Source organism: Centropristis striata, chromosome 19 (assembly GCF_030273125.1).
Source record: "Centropristis striata isolate RG_2023a ecotype Rhode Island chromosome 19, C.striata_1.0, whole genome shotgun sequence".
NCBI lineage: Eukaryota > Metazoa > Chordata > Actinopteri > Perciformes > Serranidae > Centropristis > Centropristis striata.
In genome coordinates this window covers 798,719-822,692 of record NC_081535.1, presented here as the reverse complement: position 1 = coordinate 822,692, position 23,974 = coordinate 798,719, and the positions used below count along the sequence as shown (strand labels likewise).

Sequence of the window (23,974 nt, the reverse complement as noted above, 5' to 3'; positions counted from 1 at the left end):
CTGCTATCTCCCCCTAAACATCTCCTGCCCACCAACCCATCCTCTATAACAAACACTAATAAATCCTGTTGTTCTATTCAACAGAAGAAGTTTTCACCAAGAAGTTAAATGTTGTCGAAACACAAGCAGCCGCACAAAAAGTTCTCCTCCCATAAAATAGAATATAAAAATGTGGATTTCTTTTTACTGTAAAATTACAGTAAATTACTGGCGGCAGTTTTCGCCAGCAACACAATTTGTAACACACCTTTCATGCTAAACTGGACCATTTTTTAAATTCAGGAATTAATAAAAAAATATCACATTAACAAACTAAGACATTGAGGAACACTTCTGAAAAATGAAAATCAATGCTGTTAAATATTGTCCAAACACAAACAGCTGCAGAAAAAGTTCCCCTCCCATAAAATAGAGTATAAAAATGGTGATTTCTGTACTTGACATTAGTGGATCCTCTCTCTACTACGGACACATTCAGCCGGACTCAAACAGCTTTGAGCTGCAGCACCAACGCCTCCTCACACATGAACAGAGTCTAGAGGTTTCAGAGAGCAGAGAGACGGTTCTGCAGCTCTTCATTGTTGCTGCTGCAGGAATCAAACCGGAGACCTGTGTTCCTCCACCTCCTGCTGCTGACTCATGAATTAAATAATACCGAGCATTATTTCCATTCCCAGCGTATGTCAGAGCTGCAGACGTTTCCTCATGTGTTAGCCCGTCCCGGTCTCTTCCAGCAGCCTGCTGGCTCCTGGAGCGATCCCAAACTAAACGAGCTCTCAGACGGAGAAAATGTCTCCTGTGTTGCAGCAGCAGCGGCTCAGACTACGACCTGGAGAGCTTCAGCTCACACACAACACATGCAACGCTTTGGAACAAGCTGTTCCACTTCACAGAACCCAGAACGGAAACCAGCAGAACACTGCAAGAAAGACAACTTGTATTTTTTGGCCTAAAACAGTGATTTAAGTTGGTAAAACTTGTAAATATAAATTATTGATATTTAGGGCAATAATGTAAGTTAGCACAACAAAGGAAGCCAGTTGTCTGCTCAAAAACAAGTTGGTGAGTTGTTGTTACTTATATCTTTAAGTTGGGGTTCACAACAAGGGACAATAGTTCTGATAACTCTTATTTCTTTGTTGGGAATTCGGTCATTAGCGAAAGCTAGCAGCTAACTGACGCTAGCGGCTAACTGATGCTAGCGGCTAACTGATGCTAGCATTTAACTGATGCTACGGCTAACTGACGCTAGCGGCTAACTGATGCTAGCAGCTAACTGATGCTAGCGGCGCTGCTTGTTACAGCTACAAGAGTAGCCATTAGCGTATCAATGCTAACTCTAAATTGTGGTCGCAACATTAGCTGACATTTCATAGCGGCGTTACAATCGTGCCAATTCAGCACATTGCAGAAGTTAACAGAAGTAAGGATTAAAAGTTATTACAATATAAAATTATAAGTTAGTACAATTTACAGTTGAGTTGACAAAAATCTGAATTCAGAGTTGAGCAAACTCAAAAACAAAACTTAAAATATTTTGTTTAATTGTCCAACTTAAAATTTTATCGAAGTTTGTTGCCTTGAAATTTTGAGTTCACCCAACTTTTCTTTTTTTGCAGTGAAAATATTCTCCTTATACTATAATTCAGCATGTTATTAAGTCCCATAGTCATATTTTCACAAGACTTCATTTCCCTTTATCATGAAACAATCTGCAAAAAGAATTGAAATTGTCTGAGTTGATCACAATCTGTGAATTTAAATCGATTCTAAAGGAGAAAGACATCATTTCCCTTGGTCGCTGTGACTCTTTCACTGATGTTGTGATGATGTATTTGTATTTAATTGTTTATGATAACTGTGTTTAAATGTTGTAACTTGTCACTTTTTATGCTTTTATGCTCTTGGAAAAGAGATTTTTTTTGTGTTGAGCTGATTTGTATTGAAATTGTCAGAATGTGTTAGATTAGTTTATCCATCTGCACCAGTGGAAACAAGTCATATTCCTGCATAATAACCACAATCATGATCAATAAAACCATGTTAAATGTCTAGATATCAGCTCTTAAATTATCATTATATTTGTCCAAACAAATGAACCTTTAGTTGAACCAGACATTAAAATGAACAAGAAACTGAAGAAAACAAGGAGGTCTAATAAGTGTTTCCATGACTATATTTTTGTCATTTTGTGTCTTTTTTTTTAATTAATTTTAACATCTATTTTTGGTCATTTTGTATATTTCGATAATTTTGTATCATTTTTTGGTCATTTTTTAATCCTTTTTTTGTCATCTTGTGTCTTTTGTAGTCATTTTTACATCTATGTTTGGTCAATTTGTTCCTATGTCGATCATTTTGTGTAATTTTTTTGTCATTTTTCCATCTATTTTTTGTAATTTTGTGTCTTTTTTAGTCATTTTTATATCTACAGTCATGAAAACATTCTTCTAACCAAAATCATGATCAATAAAACCATGTTAAATGTCTAGATATCAGCTCTTAAACTAAACTCTTATCAGATATTTTTGTTGTTATCATTATATTTGTCCAAACAAATGAACAGTTGTACCAGACATTATATATATATATCTATAGATATATAGATATATGTCTATCTATCTATCTATCTATATATATATATATATATATGTATATATATATAAAATAATTTAGATTCTTTACTACATTGTGTTTGTTTTGCTAATTGAGAGATTTGAGGTTTTGTTTGTCTCCGTAGATAATCCCAGAGAAAACCAGACAATTACTGCTCTCACTGAGTTTATTCACCTTCTATTCTGTTGTTGTTATTGTTGTTATTGAGACTTTCTAACTGACTCTGTCTGTTTGTCTTGTTTGAGTCTTGTTCAGAGAGGATTATCCTGCAGCTCTTTGTTTCTCTGCTCTAATCTGTCTGGGGAGCTGTTACTGTTGACAACAGACGACTTCATGCTCTGCTCTCTCAAACATTTACTGACATAGAAAACTCTGCAAAACTGAATCTGTGAAAGCAACCTGGTCTCACAGGAATCCGTGGAATAGCCACGGAATCACTCAAATTTCCGTGAAACTGACACGGATTCCGCTACAATGCAAGTTAATGACAGTCATATCCCGTGGCTATTCCATGGATATTTGTTCCTATTGGTTTGTTCCAAGTCACGTGACTTTCAAGGTCCCGGCGGTCAGAACAAAAAACATGGCGGACAGTTCTCTCATTTTTAGTGAATGAGGCATATTTAAATGATTATAACTAAGAGACAGAAAGGGTTCCAGACATGAGACCTACTGTTATAGAAAGGTGTTGACATGGACTATAATGTGAGCATAGTCACTAAGGGGTGGGAGTGGGGGGGCTTTAGGATATGCTGAAAAAATAAAAAATCCCCCATTGAACAAGACAATATTTAAATTCTGATGCCAAAAATGTGATTGACATCCCCTCAAACCCCTGGAAAGCCACTAATTAAGTATTTCCAACTTCCTATTTTAGGGGAAAACCTGTTTTATTAAAAAAACTACAACTCCCTAGACCTCTCTTCAGTACTTATGTCGACATCAGCACCATAGTTGTAGTTCTTCCGTATTAGGGTTGTGAAAACCTATTTCTACCCAATATATCGAATATCACACACTGTCTAATAAATAATTACACTGTATGTATATTATCTATGCTAAAAAAAAGACAACAATGTTTGTTTAATGAAGATATTTTAACTAAAACAGGAGAGCAGATTCGGGGCCGTTTACAGTGAAGCGCGATTCAATGAGATCGCACCACATCCGGTAGATTACAAAATAAAACAGATTTCAAAATAAAACACAGCGGATCGTCTTTTTCTGGCGAGATCTTCACCACTAAGTGATTATGTACCTTCACTGAGTGAATATTTAGAAAATAAAACATATATTTCTCGCTAGAAATGTGATCATGAGAGTGAAGTTGATAGCAGCGCTCCATGTGACAGAGTTTTATTGCTAAAAGTCACATGATCTGATCAGGACGCCACCATCAGAGACCCCAGAGGGATAACCTGAGCCTTCTGAGGACCCAGAGCACCTGGGTTTATACTGGTAACGAGCTTATCGAGTGTAAAATCAGTTCAGTACTTCCAGCTGTCAGAATCAGTGAAACAGAATCAGAAGCAGGAAAACAGAATCAGAATCAGGAAAACAGAATGCCGTGGAGCAACAAAAGTCTCACATGAGGGAAAATATTCAAGTCGGGCTCCTGAAAAACTTCCCACATCTGCATTTTCCAGGTATTAAAATGAGGAATTTGAAGAATTAGAATTAGTGGTGGGAGGAGAGTTTAACTCAGCAACAGCACGCAATTACACAGTGGTCAGCTGTCACAGCTCCAGAGATGTGGCTTCACATTAAAAAGCCCCAGTTCTCCTCCTCCTCCTCCTCCTCCTCCTCCTCCTCCTCCTCCTCCTCCTCCTCCTCCTCAGACTCTGTTTGAACTGATCGCCCAGAGACATTACGGAGGTTATCTGATAAGACGACGAGCCGGGACAAGCCCTGACGAAACCATTAGCTTCATGACCTCCAGCTCACTGCAGCAGCTCCATAACTCATCTGGAGGAGGAGCAGGAGGAGCAGGAGGAGGGGGAGGAGGTGTTTGCACCTTTCACCTCTTTCCTTTCCTGCTGCAGCGCCCTTTAATTACCTTTTCACACCGTGTTTATTCCAGTATTTGTTGGTGGCGTTACTGTAACAACAGATGAAGCTGTTTAAAAGCTTCACGCTGCCACAAACCAGATTCAAACATTTACTAGATTCACTCTGAGATCTTGAGCTGATTCCAAATATGATAATTTTCCCTGTGAGCGTTCCCAGGAGTGTGGCCAGATAAATAGTGTTGCAATTCACCCAAAAACTACAGCTGAAGAGCAGGAACAGCATCACATTCACATGACTGTGAGCAGTGGTGGAAGTAACCAAGTCACAGATTTACGAGATTAAAAGTGGCAAATCTGCAAGAAAAAAGTAGCATATTTACGAGATTAAAAGTGGCAAATCTGCAAGAAAAAAGTTGCAGAATTACGAGATTTAAAGTGGCAAATCTGCGAGAAAAAAGTTGCAGATTAACGAGATTTAAAGTGGCAAATCTGCGAGAAAAAATGTTCCAGAGTTACGAGATTAAAAGTGTCAAATCTGCAAGAAAAAAGTTGCATATTTACGAGATTAAAAGTGTCAAATCTGCGAGAAAAAAGTTTCATATTTACGAGATTAAAAGTGTCAAATCTGCAATAAAAACGTTGCAGATTTACGAGATTAAAAGTGTCAGTGTCTGATGGATCAGAATGACTTTTTTTAATCTCGTAAATCTGCAACTTTTTCTCGCAGATTTGCCACTTTTAATCTCGTAAATCTGCGTTTTTTTTCTCGCAGATTTGCCACTTTTAATCTCGTAAATATGCAACTTTTTATCGTAGTTTTGCCACTTTTAATCTCTAAATCTGACTTTATGACTGATGTGGTTTAGGTTTGGTTTATAACAACTAAAATTATTTTTTTCTTTCTTTTCCTGAGAAGGCAGTCTCACAAGCATGGAAATCCCCAGAACTAATAATTTTTTTATTGATTCTTATCTACAGTTTGTAGGATTTTTATTTCAGAGGCACCATTAACATGTTTAGCTTTTCTTCAATGGAAACTGAGTGGAAGAATCACTTACACATATTCTCTATAACAACATTACTTTACTGTTCAAGTAATCGCTCTATTGCTACAAAAATAATTTCTGATCCAAAGCAGAGGAATATGGATAGAAATGCTCTCTTAATAAATGAGATAAAGTTGTAACTAATAGCTCTGTGGGTGGTTTATTGTCTGATGGATCAGTTAGAGCCATTAAAAAGAACAATTGTTGGTTTGCCAGCTTGTTAAAAATCTGTCTGACAATGAAGGAATGTAAAGAATGTAAAACAAGAAGTCTCATGTCTCCATACGGAGGAAGAGCCTGCAGCTCCAGATGGAGAACACAATAAACCTGCAATACTTCTAACGGCCAGCAGGCTAAAAAAGACGTTGAATTGTATGAAAGTCTATGAGAAAATGACCATACTTCTCATTTAATTTGTCACCTCAGTAAACATTTTTCTAATGAGTTTATATTCTAACTTGCTAGTTTCAAGTATTCTTTATTATAGTATGATGTTAATTTTTGTGATTAGAGTAAAATGGACATCACAATGATACGATTTTATCCTGATACTTGAGTCACGATACAATATTATCGCGATTTTAATCATTTTGTAATATGGTGAGAATTGATACAATATATTGACATTTAACTGTTTAACTGCATTTTGTGTCCACAAAAATACATCCAGTCAAGAATAGTTTTGTCCAATCAGAGAAACTTCTCAGTGTTTTCATGTGACTTCAGTCTTTTTATTCTCCTCAAAGAGAGTCAAAGCCTCAGACACTTTTAATCTTGTAAATCTGCAACTTTTTTATCGCAAATTAGACACTTTTAATCTCGGAAATCTGCAACTTTTTTATCGCAAATTTGACACTTTTAATCTCGGAAATCTGCAACTTTTTTATCGCAAATTTGACACTTTTAGTCTCGTAAATCTGCAACTTTATCGCAAATTTGACACTTTTAATCTCGTAAATCTACTACTTTATCGCAAATTTGACACTTTTAATCTCGTAAATCTGCAACTTTTTTATCGCAGATTTGACACTTTTAATCTCGTAAATCTGCAACTTTTTTATCGCAAATTTGACACTTTTAATCTCGTAAATCTGCAACTTTTTTATCGCAAATTTGACACTTTTAATCTCGTAAATCTGCAACTTTTTTATCGCAAATTTGACACTTTTAATCTCGTAAATCTGCAACTGTTTTATCACAAATTTGACACTTTTCATCTCGTAAATCTGCAACTTTTTTATCGGAAATTTGACACTTTTAATCTCGTAAATCTGCAACTTTTTTATCGCAAATTTGACACTTTTAATCTCGTAAATCTGCAACTTTTTTATTGCAAATTTGACACTTTCAATCTCGTAAATCTGCAACTTTTTATCATAGATTTGACACTTTTAATCTCGTAAATCTGCAATTTTTTATCATAGATTTGACACTTTTAATCTCGTAAATCTGCAACTTTTTTATCGCAAATTTGACACTTTTAATCTCGTAAATCTGCAACTTTTTTTTCGCAAATTTGACACTTTCAATCTCGTAAATCTGCAACTTTTTATCATAGATTTGACACTTTTAATCTCGTAAATCTGCAACTTTTTATCATAGATTTGACACTTTTAATCTCGTAAATCTGCAACTTTTTATCATAGATTTGACACTTTTAATCTCTTAAATCTGCAACTTTTTATCATAGATTTGACACTTTTAATCTCGTTAATCTGACTTTATGACTGCTACGGTTTAGGTTTGGTTTATAACAACTAAAATTATTTTTTTCTTTCTTTTCCTGAGAAGGCAGTCTCACAAGCATGGAAATCCCCAGAACTAATCATTTTTTTTATTGATTCTTATCTACAGTTTGTAGGATTTTTATTTCAGAGGCACCACTAACATGTTTAGCTTTTCTTCAATGGAAACTGAGTGGAAGACTCACTTACACATATTCTCTATAACAACATTACTTTACTGTTCAAGTAATCGCTCTATTGCTACAAAAATAATTTCTGATCCAAAGCAGAGGAATATGGATAGAAATGCTCTCTTAATAAATGAGATAAAGTTGTAACTAATAGCTCTGTGGGTGGTTTATTGTCTGATGGATCAGTTAGAGCCATTAAAAAGAAATCTATTATCTATTGTTTGAAATCTACTTATCTATTGTTTTGTATTGTAACATGTATTGTTTGTGGGATTTTTATTTCAGAGGCACCATTAACAAGTTTAACTTTCCTTCAATGGAAACTGAGTAAATCTGCAACTTTTTTTTTTTTCAAACAAAGAAAACATTGGTAAACTAATGATTTAATAATAATAAAGCCATAAGGGCTAGAAGAATGTGCCTTTTTACACACTTTGCATCAGCAAATAAACACACAGTCACACACTGAACGTTTCCCAGCAGCACTGATGATGATGATGATGATGATGATGATGATGATGAAGAGAGCCTCACAATGTTTCCACTTCATTAAAGCGAAGGCGAGAACAGTGGCGAGTGATTTAACAGCCTCTCTGCTGGCTGATTTACGCCTCGTCAACAAGAAAACATTCATCAAGCTTCATTTAATCTGCTAGGAACTAAAACATGGAGGAACCTGATCAAACATGAATATGAGCCACTCAGACCCTCCTGAAGGCTGATTCATAATATTACACACTGCTGACAGCATTATATATACATATTATATATTATGTTTACTCTACATCATCTGGTTCCAGCTTTAGATTAGATTAGATCTGACGTTATTAATCCCACAGCGGGGAAATGTCTTTGTTACAGCCGAACACAAAAATTATTTCCCTTTTAGATAAAGATAAAAAATAAACAATCTAATTAAAAAAAAAGACATTTAACAATATATAATAAGCTAAATACAACTTAGTGCAAATTATATGCAGAATGTGCAGAAAAGAAAATGTGATGTGATGTTTCCACTGAGAGAAACATTCAAACCAAAGACTCCAAGTTTTCTATCATCAAATAGAAATATTCTACATGTTTTTTGCATCATTTTACACACATTTCCCCAAATTCACCCGCAAACAGGGCTGGGAGATATATCCATATAGGAGATATATATCGATTAATATTGAACTTTTTACTCCACTACATCTATCTGACAGCTTTATTTACTTTACAGGTCGAGATTTAACATAAAAACATGATTAATTTAAAGTGATTAGACATTTGTTTTTAATTAAACTTCATAACAGCATATTAGGTGGGTAAAACTAACCGCATCTTTACTAAACTAAAACACTGCTCATATAAATGTATCAAAACAAATAATGTAATAATATATGTATAATATATAAAACAATCTGAGTGGGTCCATTCTGCATAACGAGTACTTTTACTTTTGATACTTTAAGTACATTTTGATGCTGATACTTTTGTACTTTTACTTCAGTAAGTTTTGAATGCAGGACTTTTACTGTAGTGGAGTCATTTCACAGTGTGTATTAGTACTTTTACTGCAGTAAAACCAAAAATTTACCAAAAAATTACCAAAGACGAGGTAAAATAAACAAAAAAATAAACAAAATGACCTTTAAAAAAGCCATAAAAGTTCCAAAAAATATGTAAAAAGACAAAAAATGACAAACGAAAAAAGAAACTAAATTACAAAAAACAATCAAATTGACCAAAAAAGACACAAAACTACAGCAAAAGAATACACACAAAATGAATACATTTTCAAAAAAAGACACAAAATTACAAAAAAGATTTACAATTACCAAAAAAGCAACAACATTAAAAAAAAAAGACACAAAATTACCAAAATAAAAGACACAATATTACCAAAATGTATGTATATTTATAATATATAAAACAATCTGAGTGGGTCCATTCTGCATAACGAGTACTTTTACTTTTGATACTTTAAGTACATTTTGATGCTGATACTTTTGTACTTTTACTTCAGTAAGTTTTGAATGCAGGACTTTTACTGTAGTGGAGTAATTCCACAGTATGTATTAGTACTTTTACTGTAGTGGAGTCATTTCACAGTGTGTATTAGTACTTTTACTGTAGTGGAGTCATTTCACAGTGTGTATTAGTACTTTTACTGTAGTGGAGTCATTTCACAGTGTGTATTAGTACTTTTACTGCAGTGGAGTCATTTCACAGTGTGTATTAGTACTTTTACTGTAGTGGAGTCATTTCACAGTGTGTATTAGTACTTTTACTGTAGTGGAGTCATTCCACAGTGTGTATTAGTACTTCTACTGCAGTCAGTGTGTACTAGTACTTGTAGTCTCCGGCTGTAAAGCCTCTCCGGTGGTCCTCCTCCTATAAACCAGCAGCAGACTGGCCCCAGCCTAAACATTCCTCTGGAATAACTGGGAATCAACTGGTTTCCCTGCTCAGCTCTGTTTCTGTCTGCCGGGAACAACAAGCAGCTCCACTGTGTGACCTCATCTCTTCTTCAACACCTCACATCAAACACACAAGAAGTGTTTAAAGACAGTTTAAAGAGCAGATCATCTGACTCTCTCCTCCACCTCCGACAGAAGATAAGAGTCTTCCTGCTCCACTGTTTCACTCACTGAGAGGGAATTTCCTTCTGCATCCGCTGACGTTATCTTTATAGTAACCAGCTGCTGATCTGCTCTCTTTACAGATAAAGACACTTTAAAGTGGCAGGAAACCAGAAGATACACTGTAAAAAACACATTAACCAGCAGCTGTGGTCGGCACAACATCACCGTAAAAAATACAGTGTTAAAAAGGTCTAAAAACCAGATAAAACAGTAAATCTAAAGGTCTAAAACCAGATAAAACAGTAAATCTAAAGGTCTAAAACCAGATCAAACAGTAAATCTAAAGGTCTAAAACCAGATCAAACAGTAAATCTAAAGGTCTAAAACCAGATCAAACGGTAAATCTAAAGGTCTAAAACCAGATCAAACAGTAAATCTAAAGGTCTAAAACCAGATCAAACGGTAAATCTAAAGGTCTAAAACCAGATCAAACAGTAAATCTAAAGGTCTAAAACCAGATCAAACGGTAAATCTAAAGGTCTAAAACCAGATCAAACGGTAAATCTAAAGGTCTAAAACCAGATCAAACAGTAAATCTAAAGGTCTAAAACCAGATCAAACAGTAAATCTAAAGGTCTAAAACCAGATCAAACAGTAAATCTAAAGGTCTAAAACCAGATCAAACATTAAATCTAAAGGTCTAAAAACCAGATCAAACAGTAAATCTAAAGGTCTAAAACCAGATCAAACAGTAAATCTGAGGGAAATGATCTTGCTGCATGGACAGATAATTTACCTTGACAAGATTTATTAAATTAAGATTATTAAATCTAGAAATAAGCATGTTGAACACTTAAAATGAGAAATTATCTCTTAAAACCAGATAAAGTAAAGCTGCAGCAGTGATGAACTGGCCCGAGCAGAGTGACCTGATGATTATTTGGTTCTTACCAAGATAAAAAAAAACTTTTTCATGTCTTTTTTTTTGTGATTTTACGTCTTTTGTGTCTTTTTTGTCTTTTTGTGTATTTTTTGTGTCTTTTTTTTCATAATTTTGTGTTTTGTGTTTTTTTTTTCTGTTTATGTCTTTTTTGGTCATTTTACGTCTTTTGTTTCTTTTTTGGTCATTTTTATGTCTTTTTAGTGTCTTTTTTGGTCTTTGTGTATTTTCTTGGTCATTTTACATCTTTTTGTGTTTTGTGTCTTTTTGTGTCTTTTTACATCTTCTTTTTGTCACAAAATGACCAAAAAAGACAAAAAAATGTAAAAACCAGATGAATGAAAGCTGCCAGCAGTGATGAACTGGCCCGAGCAGAGTGACCTGATGATTATTTGGTTCTTACCAAGATAAAAAAACTTTAGATTTAGAAGTGTTAGATCATTTATCTGGTTTTAGTTACTTTCCATCTCTGGGTACTTTAATGTTGTGGTCCAGATCTCTAAATCCTGCCAGAGTTTCTGTGTTAATTGAACAAAACAAAATTGTACGGTCCAAAGTGTATGGTGTAAGTACATTTTTAACACAATTTTAACTACCTAATTTACTGTTATGAGGTTTAATTAAAACAAATGTCTCATCACTTTAAATATATGTTTTTATGTTAAATCTCTACCTGTAAAGTTACTAAAGCTGTCAGATAAATGTAGTGGAGTAAAACGTTCAATATTTACCTCTAAATGTAGTGAAGTAGAAGTATAAAGTTACGTATGGTGGAAATACTCAAGTAAAGTACAAGTACCTCCAAACTCTACTTGAGTAAATGTACTCACTGGGTACTGTAATGTCTCTAAATCCTGCCAGAGAGTTTTGGTGTTAATTGAACAAAACATAATGTAGACAAGCCTTCTTGTACGGTCCAAAGTGTATGGTGTAAGTGCATCTTTAACACAATTTTAACTGCCTAATCTACCTAAACTTTTATAGGTTTTTAAGGTAATTTTGGGTTTTTTTTTTGTGGCTATTTTACCTTGCCTTTGGTAATTTTTGGTAATTTTTGGTTTTACTGCAGTGAAAGTACAAAAGTATCAGCATCAAAATGTACTTAAAGTATCAGGAGTAAAAGTACTCGTTATGCAGGATAACCCCACTCAGATTGTTTTATATATTCTAAATATATTATTAGATTATTTGTATTGATGCATTTATGTGAGAAGTGTTGTAAGTATAGGACCCATTTTAACTACTTAATATATTGTTATGAAGTTTAAATAAATAAAATGTCTCATCACTTTAAATGTTTCATGTTTTTCATGATAAATCTCGACCTGTAAAGTTACTAAAGCTGTCAGATAAATGTAGTGGAGTAGAAGTATAAAGTTACATAAAATTGGAATACTCAAGTAAAGTACAAATACCTCCAAACTGTACTTAAGTACATTACTTGAGTAAATGTACTCACTGGGTACTGTAATGTCTCTAAATCCTGCCAGAGAGTTTCGGTGTTAGCTGAACAAAACAAAATGTAGAAGAGCCTTCTTGTACGGTCCAAAGTTTACGGTGTAAGTGCATTTTAACACCGTTTTAACTACCTAAAATACTGTTATGAGGTTTAACTAAAACAAATGTCTAATCACTTTAATTTTATCATGTTTTTCATGATAAATCTCGACCTGTAAAGTCACTAAAGCTGTCAGATAAATGTAGTGGAGTAGAAGTGTAAAGTTACATAAAATTGGAATACTCAAGTAAAGTACAAATACCTCCAAACTGTACTTAAGTACATTACTTGAGTAAATGTACTCACTGGGTACTGTAATGTTGTGGTCCAGGTCTCTAAATCCTGCCAGAGAGTTTCGGTGTTAGTTGAACAAAACAAAATGTAGAAGAGCCTTCTTGTACGGTCCAAAGTTTACGGTGTAAGTGCATTTTAACGACATAATAAACTGTTATGACGATTAATAAAAACACATGTCTAATCACTTTAATTCAATCATGTTTTTTATGTTGAATCTCGACCTGTAAAGTCACTAAAGCTGTCAGATAAATGTCGTGGAGTAAAAAGTATAGGTTATAAGTTACATAAAATTGTAACTTTTGTAAACACTTTTTAAAAAAAAAAAAATCTTCAGCATGAACTTACTTCTCCCGCGCTCCTTCATGAAAGCGATCAGGTCCTTGTAGTACTTGTAGTCCTCCTCGTAGGGCTGGGCCTCCACCGTGATGTTCATCTCCTCCTTCAGGTTCAGGTAGATCCCCTCAGACAGGAAGTAGTGCGGCCGGTCGTCCTGCCGCAGGTCGTGGAAGATGACCACGGCGCGGGACGTCCAGTTGAAGTGGGTGTGCAGCACGTTGGCGAAGTCGCCCAGCTTGGTGGTGGACGGCCCGCTGCGCACGATGGTCCGGTACTCCTCCCGCTTGTCGAAGCCGTACGCGGGTCCTCCGGCGGTGATCAGCGGGAGCTTCCAGTGGGACGCGAACCGGCCCACGGAGGCGAGCGGGTACACGCAGCCGGGTCCGAAGAACGCGTCCGGCCGGATGTAGAGCTTGGCGTCCACGGCCACGACCTGAGCCCGGCTCTCCGCGCAGGAGCCCGCCACGGGGTCCTCGGTGCTGTAGTTGAGGATGTTGATGTAGCGGCCGACCAGCAGCCCGTGTTTACTGTGGAGGTCCTCGTGCGCCATGAGGATGGCGGGCAGGACGCGCGGCAGAGCCCACGGGTACTTGGTGTAGTTGTCCGGGAGCATCACGGCCACGGTGATGTTCCCGGAGCAGCCGGGGGGGAGGCAGCAGCAGGACAGAACGGCCAGCAGGCAGCATCCCAGCAGCGCGCTTCTGCATCCCATGTCGCGTCCGAGTCCCACGCAGGAAAGTCGGGTCACGGAGAGCGCAGCGCTCGGATCGGAGACTCGGCCGGCGGAGGCTCCGTGACACCGCACCATAAGGATCCGCCTCCTCCCTCTCTCTCCTGGCTCCTTCTCTCTTTATTAAACCTGAAACGAAGCGGGTAGAGGTCTCATGGCGGGGTGCCGGCCCGGCCGTGCCATGCGTAAAATCCGCGTAAAATCCACGTGAAATGGAGTTCCCGTAGTTCCAGAAGCGGCTCCTCCAGCGCAGCGTCCTCACAGCGGCAGGCTCCGGCAGAGTGAGAACATCCATCCAGATGAAGCAACTTAAAGCCCAGCAGCCCCTCCGCTCGGCCCCCACACGTCACACACTGCAAGAAGAGTCCATTAATCAGCTGCACGCAGAAATAATAATAATAATAATAATAATAATAATAATAATAATAATAATACTGCATATTACTTCATTCAATCAGAGCAACCAACATTTTTACACTTAAAAACATTGAGTTGATTTGAAAGCTATCAAATCGGTTAAACAAATAATTAGTAATGAGTAAATTTATTATATATTATATAATATTTTCAAGTACGTCTGAATGAATTGAGTTATTGGCTCAATTACCACATAAATGGAGTTAAAGTAACTGAAATATGATGTTAACCATATTATATGGAAAACTGAGTAGAAATCACTAAACAAACTGAGTAAATATAACTGAAAACATTTGAACAATATAACTGCAAATTTGCTTTTGATTTACTTATAAAAAATGTGTTGTACTGACTGATTTTACACTTATTATTACAAATATTTAAACCATGTAATCTGTGAGTCAAATATTAATTCATTTTGAAGAAATAAACTTAATTTATTTATGGATATTTTACACAAAGATTCCTGTTGGAGTTCTGTCATTTTGTGTCTTTTCATGTCTTTTTTTTTTGTCATTTTGTTTCTTTTTTGGTCATTTTGTGTCTTTTTTTTTGTCATTTTGTGTCTTTTTGTGTGTTTTGTTTTGGTCATTTTGTGTCCTTTTTGTCATTTTGTTCTACTAATTTTGATGTAGTCAACTCAAATACTCATCATGATGATATTCAGCATGTTTATTTAGTATTTATACCTTTATATTATGCATACCTTTCTGTTACTGTCACATTTACAGGCTCCTTCAATCATTTATTAGAGTGTGACCAGCAGATTTAAATGATCATTCATCAGGTAAACATCATACCACATGTGTGTTTCAAGTGTGATTATATGATTTTGGGGCAGATCTGATCATAATTTCAGATCATAATTTTACAATAAAACACAGTAAGTGATTTTTTTTAAATTCTACCTTCTTATATAATAAATCAGATACTGATTGATGTGTATTTGGAATAAAAATCACAAATTAATCTGAAACTAGAGAAGCATGTGAACATGTGGAGTTCATAGTTTCTGTTCATGCTTCATGATAATTAAACTGTATGTGTGACTTATTGGATAACATGTTAAAATATGTGATGGGTCTATTTTTTGCAGTGTATGACTACAGATCTTAAAGCGGTCGTGAGTCGCCCCCTGCCGGTCGGTTCACAGAGTGAAATCACTGCTGAGTTATTGGTTAAATAAAGGATTGATGCACCTGCAGCTTAATGGATTTAATGAGGTTTAACCCTTTGGAGTTTGGGGCTATTTTGTTGGTTTTTGACTCTTTTTCATTCTGTCTGTAAATGCAACTTAAATAATGATCACCATGTTATGCTGCTATCACCTTTTTCAGCTCAACCTCATTATTATCAAGTCATTTTGACTTACTGGATCTAAATTTTGAAAGACAAAAAATACAAAAAAAAAAACATGTATTAAAAAATGCACACAAAATTACAAAAAACACAATCAAAAAACATACTTTTTTTTTTTACAAAAAAAACTGTAAAAACACACATAAAAAACAAACAAGAACCACACAAAAGCACACACAAAAAAAAACATAAAAACACAGAACACACAAAAACACGCAAAAAAAATCTAAAAAAACATGTAAAAAAACACACAGACAAAATTACAAAAACACAAATAAAAAACATACAAAAAAATGGAAATAACACACACAAACATAAAAAACACACAAGAAACACACATAAAACACACAAAACACACTAAAAGATAAAAAAAACATACAACAAACATAAAAAAACATAAAAACACACAGAACACAAATATAAAAACCCACAAAACACACACACAAAAAACTGCAAACACAAAAGATTGCATTAAAAATGTTGAAACGCACACTGCAAAATCTGAAAAATCTCTGCAAAAAAAAGTAAAATCATGTTCCACTTGGTGGTGGTGATTTTAACCTTTGCTGAAAAAGAGTTGACACACTAAATGTGACATGGAAACTTTTAGAAAAGCCAAAACGAAGGTTTACGTATGTAAACATGGTTTTATGAATGAAGTGAACCTGTAACCATGTGACAACTGAATACCAAATCAGTCACGAGGAGAGGGAGGTGGCACCACCTGCAGGTTAAATACAGTATGTTATGTGCACAGAGGTCATTCAGATGACATCTCAGGAAATACACTGAACACAATCAACTGGGTTCAAGCGTTTTATTATCATGATTGAATAAAGGATGGTGAACAAAAATCTGTCTCTCTGGAAAATGGTGTCAACAGAAACACATGACCCAACGTCACTCAATCATACATAAGAGAGAGGGAAGTGACACTACAAACAAAAACAGCAACAAACTTAATTACGTGCTGCAACCCAGAGAACATATGAGGTGATAACCGATGAAGCCAGGTTCAGACGGTAAAACCGGGCGAATGTCAATGAGGAAGACCAGCCAGCTGCTGCTAACACCTCTTCCAAGGGTGCACCCCTTAACATAGCCCATGTAGTGGCAATTCCCCTAGTGGAGTGCGCCACAAGTCTTGAAGGGGGATCCACCCCGGCATTCTCATACTCAAGGGCTATGAGATCCACTATCCAATGGGCCAGACGTTTTGAAACAGCCCTGCCCAATGTGATCCCTCCATAAGACACAAACAGGCTGTCTGAAGCATGGTAGGACTTTGTGCGGTCAACATAGAACCTGAGGGCCCTCACAGGGCACAAGTTGTGAAGCTTTTCAGCTTCTGAGGAAGTATGTGGTGGTGGATGGAAGGCCTCAAGAACCGGAGGCTTGGAGACAAAAATTTTAGGCAAAGCCTTAGGCTGAAAAGCTGGATTTGGCAAAAGCTGGACCATCCTGTCCCCGAACCTAAGACATGCCACGCCTACGGAGAGGGCGTTCAGCTCACTCACCCGTTTGGCCGAGGCAAGTGCCAAAAGAAAACATAGAAGACGAAAGTCAGTTCTCGACAGTGGCTCAAAAGGGGGAAGGCAAAGAGCTCCAAGAACCACCTGGAGATCCCATGGGGGTAGCAGATGCTTCTGGGGAAAACCCATCACACTCATCATGCACAGTTGAGACAGCAGCAAGATAACCCCTGATGGTAGATTCTGCACGACCCAGCACAAAAAGGTGCTGGAGGAAGGAGAGGATGACCGAGATGTGAAAAGTCAAGGGATCTTTGTTCTTTGCACGGCACCAGTCCGTAAACACTCTCCACTTACTCATATACTGCAGTTGAGTGGAGGGGGCCCGAGAGGCTTGCAACGTCTCCACGCCCCCTCCCTCCAAGCTGTCGTGGCAATTCTGGTCAATTGCACTAAGTTAGTGGGTGAGCTGGCCAAGAACAAAGCACTCAATACTCTGTTCAGCACAATTTATTAGTACATTCGTATTCCATACACCGCAAAATCACGAATGACTCTTTCACAATACAACAAAGTCCCGTACACCGCTCGACTTATAACTGTTGCAGTTCCCAGCATTGATTCTTTAGTAAGCCTCAATGTGGCCCTATCTTCCTCCCCTAAACATCACATCAGGACAGAGCCCACTGGTCAACACGTTCCCCTCAGTCATGGTATTAGAATTGTTAAGTTCACAGAGTCAGTTCCCACAATGCCTTGTGTCTTGAATACCAAGTAGGTCGACGCCTACTTCCCACCATGTGGGAACTGTCCCACCATGCAGGAAACCCCAAATGTCCTTCACAAAGCCAAGGGATGTCAGATGCTGCCGTTCAAGGGCCATACTTGAAGATTCAGAAACTGGGGATTTGGGTGCCATATCTTGCCCTGCACCTGGGATAACAGGTCCAGTCTGACCGGGAGACGCCATGGGCGACCGTCCAGCATCTCGCAGATGCTCGCCATCCACGGCCTTTGTGGCCAGTCGGGTGCCACCAAGAGCACCTGGGCATGCGAACACCTGACCCTCCTGAAGAAAGCCGGCAGGAGAGGGAGTGGCGGGAATGTCCACCAGTGCCCGACCAAAGCGACACCAAATTTGGTCCACTATCTGTGGGTGCAGTCGCCACTCGCCAGGGTGAGGACCTCTCCGTGACAACAGATCCGCCACCACATTCTGAGGCCCTGGAAGATAAAAGGCTCTCAGGACGCCTTCTTGGACTGAGTCCACAGGAGCAGCTGACGCACCGTTGCATGTAGGGATGGCGACTTCAACCCGCCTTCACAATTGATGTAAGCCACCACCGCTGTGCTGTCTGTCCGAACCAGAACCTGCCTCCCCTGTGCCACCGGGAGGAAGTGTCTCAGGGCCAAGCGAACAGCTTCCATCTCCAGGTGGTTTATATGCCAGCCCTGCTGCGCTGTGCCCCAGTGCCCCCGAGCAGTCCTGCCCTCCCAGACTGCGCCCCAGCCTGATAGGGAGGCATCGGTCGTTATGGTGACCCTGCTGCCATCTTGGCCCAAGGGAACACCGTCTCGGATAGCTTGTGGCCGGCTCTACCACCTGAGGACTCTGATGCCTTCCTTCGACAGGGTAAGCATCCTCCCCTTGTCTCTGGGTAGACACACATCCTGGTGTACAAACCAACGCTGGAGCGGGTGTGTGTGCAGGAGGACCAACAACACAACTTGGGCAGCTGCTGCAAAGAGGCCCAACATCCTCTGGCACTGCCTCACCGATACTGATTTGCGGGAAATACATTTGACGATGCACTCCCTGATTGCCCTCCTTCTCTTCAGAGTCAGGTAGGCCCTCATGGCGCTGGAGTCCAGAGTAAGGCCCAAATACTCGACTGACCTGGCTGGGGCAAGGCAGCTCTTTTCTGCATTCACATGCAGCCTGAGTGTAACTAAATGTGCCAACACTGCCTCTGTGTGGCTTTGCGCTAGGACCTCGGATGAAGCACATACCAGCCAGTCGTCCAGATAATTTAGCACTCTGATGCCTTTCCGCCTCAGTGGAACAAGAGCAACATCCATGCACCTGGTGAAAGTTTGTTGTGAAAGGGACAGACAATGGGAAGGACCTTGTACTTGAAGGCCCTGCTTCGAAAGGAGAACCTGAGGAACTTCCGGTGGTCCCGACTGTCAGGAATATGAAAATAGGCGTCGAAGATCAAATGTTGTGAACCAATCGCCCGGCCTTATGGCCTGAAACAATGCTCTCAACCTGAGCATCCGGAAAGGGAGCAATTTAGATGTTTGTTTAGTTGCCTCAGATCTAAAATGGGGCGCAATCCCCCAGTCCGCTTGGGGACAAGGAAGTAAGGGAAATAATACCCCTGTCTTGCTCCCTCTGGGACAGAGGCTGTATCGCACCCTTCCCCAATAAGGCGGAGATCTCGTCGTCCAGAATAGCAGATCGAGTTGCATCCTTCACTGGGGTTTCCAAAATCCCACGAAAGCGAGAGGGATGGACCCTGAACTGCAAACGGTACCCGAAATCCAGAGTATTCCTCACCCATGGACAGGAGGTGCAGTGGATGCGCACCATCAGGAGCGCTGATGGGCTCTGCTGCCCTACAATCAGCACGTCTGCGCCTTTGCTGGACCTGCACCTGATGTCGGGGAATCCCCTGCCGCACCTGTCCAAAACCCCGTGAAGAGCCCTGCTCCATGGGACGAGTTCTCTGGGGGTTTCTACCCTGAGCAAAAGATCTAGATGGCCCAGGCCTAGACTGCCCAGGCCGGTGAATGGACTGCGTGCGCAGCCTGACCTTCTGGGCCTCATCCAACGCAGCCTTTGCTGTCGGCCCGAACACGTCTCCAGGGGTAAGAGCAGCCTCTAGGACAGCAGCCCTATCACCATCAGATAATCCTGACTGGCTCAACCACACATGCCGCTGGGCCATGGTCAATTGCGCCATGGAGTTACCCAGAACCCTGGCTTGGGAGCTAGCACCCTGGATCACAGTGTCCATCACCTTGATCATTTCCGGCAGGTGATCAGCTGAGCCTTTGGACTCCAGGTCCTGAATCAGGCTCTTCAAATAAACCAGCAAAAGCGCATTGGTGTTTGCAAGCCGTGAAGTCATGGCTACCGACTGGTAAGCCTTAGCGACTAATCCATCAGTCGTGCGACACTTCTTATTGGGGTGGCGCGCAGCTCTATTGCTCGTAGGCGGAGCCCCTGCCAACAATGCAAAGGTCTTGCCCACCTTCGACACCCCATCCAGGCCATGCTCTGCAGCACCCTCCAGGATGCTAAGTGCAGGACGGGCTGCAGTCGCCTCTTTTGGACATGCAACAAAATAAGGATACAACGGCAACAGGGCCTGTCCCTGGCTGCCGGGATCACGGTCCAGTGCAGAGGCCTTTGGTGGCGACGACAGGAGAGGAAGCCCAGCAGCTGCTGCTGCCCGTGTGAGCAGAGATCCAATAGAAAAATCACCGGACTCAGGACAAACCTTGTCCATTTGAGAGTCGGTGTCAAACTCCTCATAACCATAGACATCCAGCTGCCCAACGGAGCCACAGCCAGAGCTGGTGGTCTTATCCAAGTTATTTGAGGCAGAGAGAGAAAACTTTAGAGGGTTTTATTAATGTTTGTCTGCCTAGAGACAACAGCAAAAACATCTGATTGGATAACAGCTTTCAGGACAGTAACCCTTTCATGTCTGCAGCAAACTTGATTTAAACTGAGGCTAAAATAAGAATAATGCCTATATTTCAGATATGAAGTATGATATTCATAAAGCTGGTGTGTTCCCCTCTGGTGTCTGAACACACAGAAGAGGTAGAGGGAGACAGAGAAGGAGGAGAGGAACCGTCAGGGAGAACAAAGTGGACAATCACAGGGATTAAACATTGTTTTCTGAATGCTTCATAGATTTATTTCAATGTTGCTTTCATGTGATGACACAACAGAGAAGTCAGATGCAGAATCTCATTATTTGGTACATGCAGTAAATCACAGTGTAGCCCAGGGTTAGGGCAACCTTTACTAACTAAAGAGCCATTGTTGGCCAGAAAAAGTGACAAAATGTCGGAATGGAGCCACAAACCTTATTTTAGACCTTACAATGAAGATAAAACAGCCTACTAAGTCTAAATTAGAAGGACCAAAGAAATGTCTCAGGAGTTTTAGAATTGAAAGGGAAACACAAAACATGACATGAAGTTGGCAAAATGTAGAAGTTTAGGCACCAGGCCGTAGACTTTAGTAAGCTATGATGATTAACTCAGAATCTGTGAGAACTATATAAACTCAGAAAAAGTGTTAAATTTAACACTCTGTATTAAACTGTGAGTTGAATTAACACTCCTGGTTTTGCTGTGTGCCCCTGGTGTAGCCAATAAGGAGTCAGACAGCAGCTGAAGGATCCTCACAGTGTGAAGAGGAGGGAGCCACTGAAGGTGCTTTCGTTGTCTGCACTGTCAAAGAGAGAATAGCCTGGTGGGAGAACGAGGTGGATTTCATCTCCTGCCATCAGCTCCAAGACAACAGAGTTAGTCATGTATTCATAATCTGTCTCTTCCTTATTCTCTAGATTATACATGATCCTCTGGTTGTTCTTGAACACATAGACACCCATGGGACCTGCTTGGAGACCACACATAGTGAACTGGAAGTAGTAGACCCCTCTGACTGGAGCTGTGAAGAAACCTGCAGAGCAGAAAATGAAAACTGTAACAAATGTAGATTAACATGAGTAAACATGTTGATGTGAGCTGCAGTAAATTACCTGTAGATGGATTGTAAGCATCGCCGATGTTGGTGAAGACTTTGCTGAATTTCAGTGTGGTCTCTGAGGTGAATGGTCCAACGTTTCCTGAATCAGTCAGACCTGTGTAAAAGGCCACCTTCCTCTCTGAGAACAGAACAAAGTCAGTGTAAGTCATTCTATATGTAGTGTGTGTGTGTGTGTGTGTGTGTGTGTGTGTGTGTGTGTGTGTATAACCATCACCTGTATTTTCTCTCTCCAGCGTCTCGATCCTGGTCTTGCTGATGAGAAGTTCACTCTCACTGCTGCTCAGTCTGGTCTGCAGCTCTGGAGTTGATGCAATGACAGTGAATTACAGAGCAGCACGCTGTTAACATGCACAACACATTATTTACAGCAGGTTGAGCCTCATTTTACCTCAGAAACACACTGAAAACTGCTGGAAATATCCATGAGAACTTAAAAGGTGTGACCTTGTCTGAAATAAAACAGAGCTGATCCTTTATGAAATATATTTAATAAAGAAAACTTTACAAAGACAGAAAATGTTCAAACTGATAAACTTTTGATTCTCTAAGTTTCTTTCTGTTTTATTTGTTTTCTACAGCGTCCCAACTTTATTGTACATGAAACCTTTAACAGCTTCAAATATTGTGGTAAAAAAACATGTTTGTCAATGAAAATACCTGCGTTCTCTGTTTCTACGTCATTTGTTTTGCTCTCGGTGGCAGTCAGTCGAGTTTCTTGAACTGAAAAACAGAAATTTAATTTTGTTTGTGAATTTTTACATGACAACAGTTAAACATAGATAGACCCTCATTTCCATGTTCATACTGATTTCTCCTAAACATTTATTGTGGAGCTCACAATTATTCATCAGAGCACTGACACACTTCATCACCTGTATTTTCTCTCTCCAGCGTGTCGATCCTGGACTCACTGCTGCTCAGTCTGGTCTTCAGCTCTGGAGTTGATGCAATGACAGTGAATTACAGAGCAGCACGCTGTTAACATGCACAACACATTATTTACAGCAGGTTGAGCCTCATGCATATGCTGGTACAATATATCATATTATATCATATCTTGTGTATATATATATATAATTATATTTATACATGTTTACATATAATATATTATGTTATGTAGGTATGCAAACCCTGCACAGGCTAAATATATGACACATGCTATGTTATCTATCTATCTATCTATCTGTGTAAGTGTTTTTTCTGTGTGTTTCTGCAGTGTACCTGAGTTCTCTCTCTGCAGCAGCTCCACGTACACGTTGGTGACCATCAGCTCAGCTTTCAGTTCCTCCACCTGGCTCTCACTGTCCGTCACTGCGGCCTGAACGTTCCTCAGCTCCACCTTGAGCTCCACCACCATGTCTCTCAGAGCCCTCACCTCCGCCCAGATGTCAGCTGTGGTTGTCTTTGTGGTCTCCGTCTCCTGAAGCTCCCCCTGAGCTCCTGACCCACACAGAGCCAGCAGCAGCAGCAGCAAACCAACAGCCCTCATTGTTCAGTTCACACGTCTTCACAAAGGTGCAGAGGTCCAGTCGGCCCGCCTTATATCCTCTCCAGACTCCAAGGATCCTGTTTGGGATGACGTGTTCTAGTTTGGCCTCAGATGAGCCGATATGATCTGTGTGCAGGTGAGAAGATACCAGCTGCTGCAGGCTGCTGGAACACTTTGACCATGAACGCCTCTCATGCAGTCCCAGCTGTGCATACAGCGTGTTGATTAACCCCTCGATGCTCAACATATTGACCCCCTTCTACTGCACAACATGGTCTAAAATGACCCTCATTCATTCCCTTCATGTTATTTAATGCTGCTGTGAGTTTCTGAGCTCTATCTTTTGATATCAACTTATTTTATGATTGAATATTCCAAGTATTCTTTAAATATCTTGTTTTTGATGACAACAGATCATTATTTCCATTTTGCCTCTCATACTTTATGAAGAAAAACGTTTTTGTGTTATTACATAGCTAACTTCTTGGCTA

At 39.5% G+C, this 23,974-nt stretch overlaps 2 protein-coding genes across 2 annotated transcripts in view; both read right to left on the bottom strand.

Annotated features, from left to right (window-relative positions):
- Positions 1-14,252, bottom strand: part of npr2 (natriuretic peptide receptor 2) — a 138,517-nt gene extending 124,265 nt beyond the window's left edge. The window contains exon 1 of the mRNA XM_059358133.1: positions 13,234-14,252. Within this exon, the coding sequence (XP_059214116.1) occupies positions 13,234-14,032 (799 nt within the window). The 5' untranslated portion in view covers positions 14,033-14,252. The remainder of the gene's footprint in view (positions 1-13,233) is intronic.
- A 7,374-nt stretch (positions 14,253-21,626) lies between these two features.
- Positions 21,627-23,707, bottom strand: LOC131992534 (complement C1q-like protein 2). The gene is made up of 4 exons (XM_059358144.1): positions 23,216-23,707; positions 22,209-22,292; positions 21,987-22,112; positions 21,627-21,907 (listed from the first exon to the last, which is right to left on the bottom strand). Exons 1-4 carry the CDS (start codon positions 23,481-23,483, stop codon positions 21,627-21,629), a joined length of 759 nt encoding a protein of 252 aa, XP_059214127.1. The 5' UTR covers positions 23,484-23,707.
- Positions 23,708-23,974: the final 267 nt, after the last annotated feature.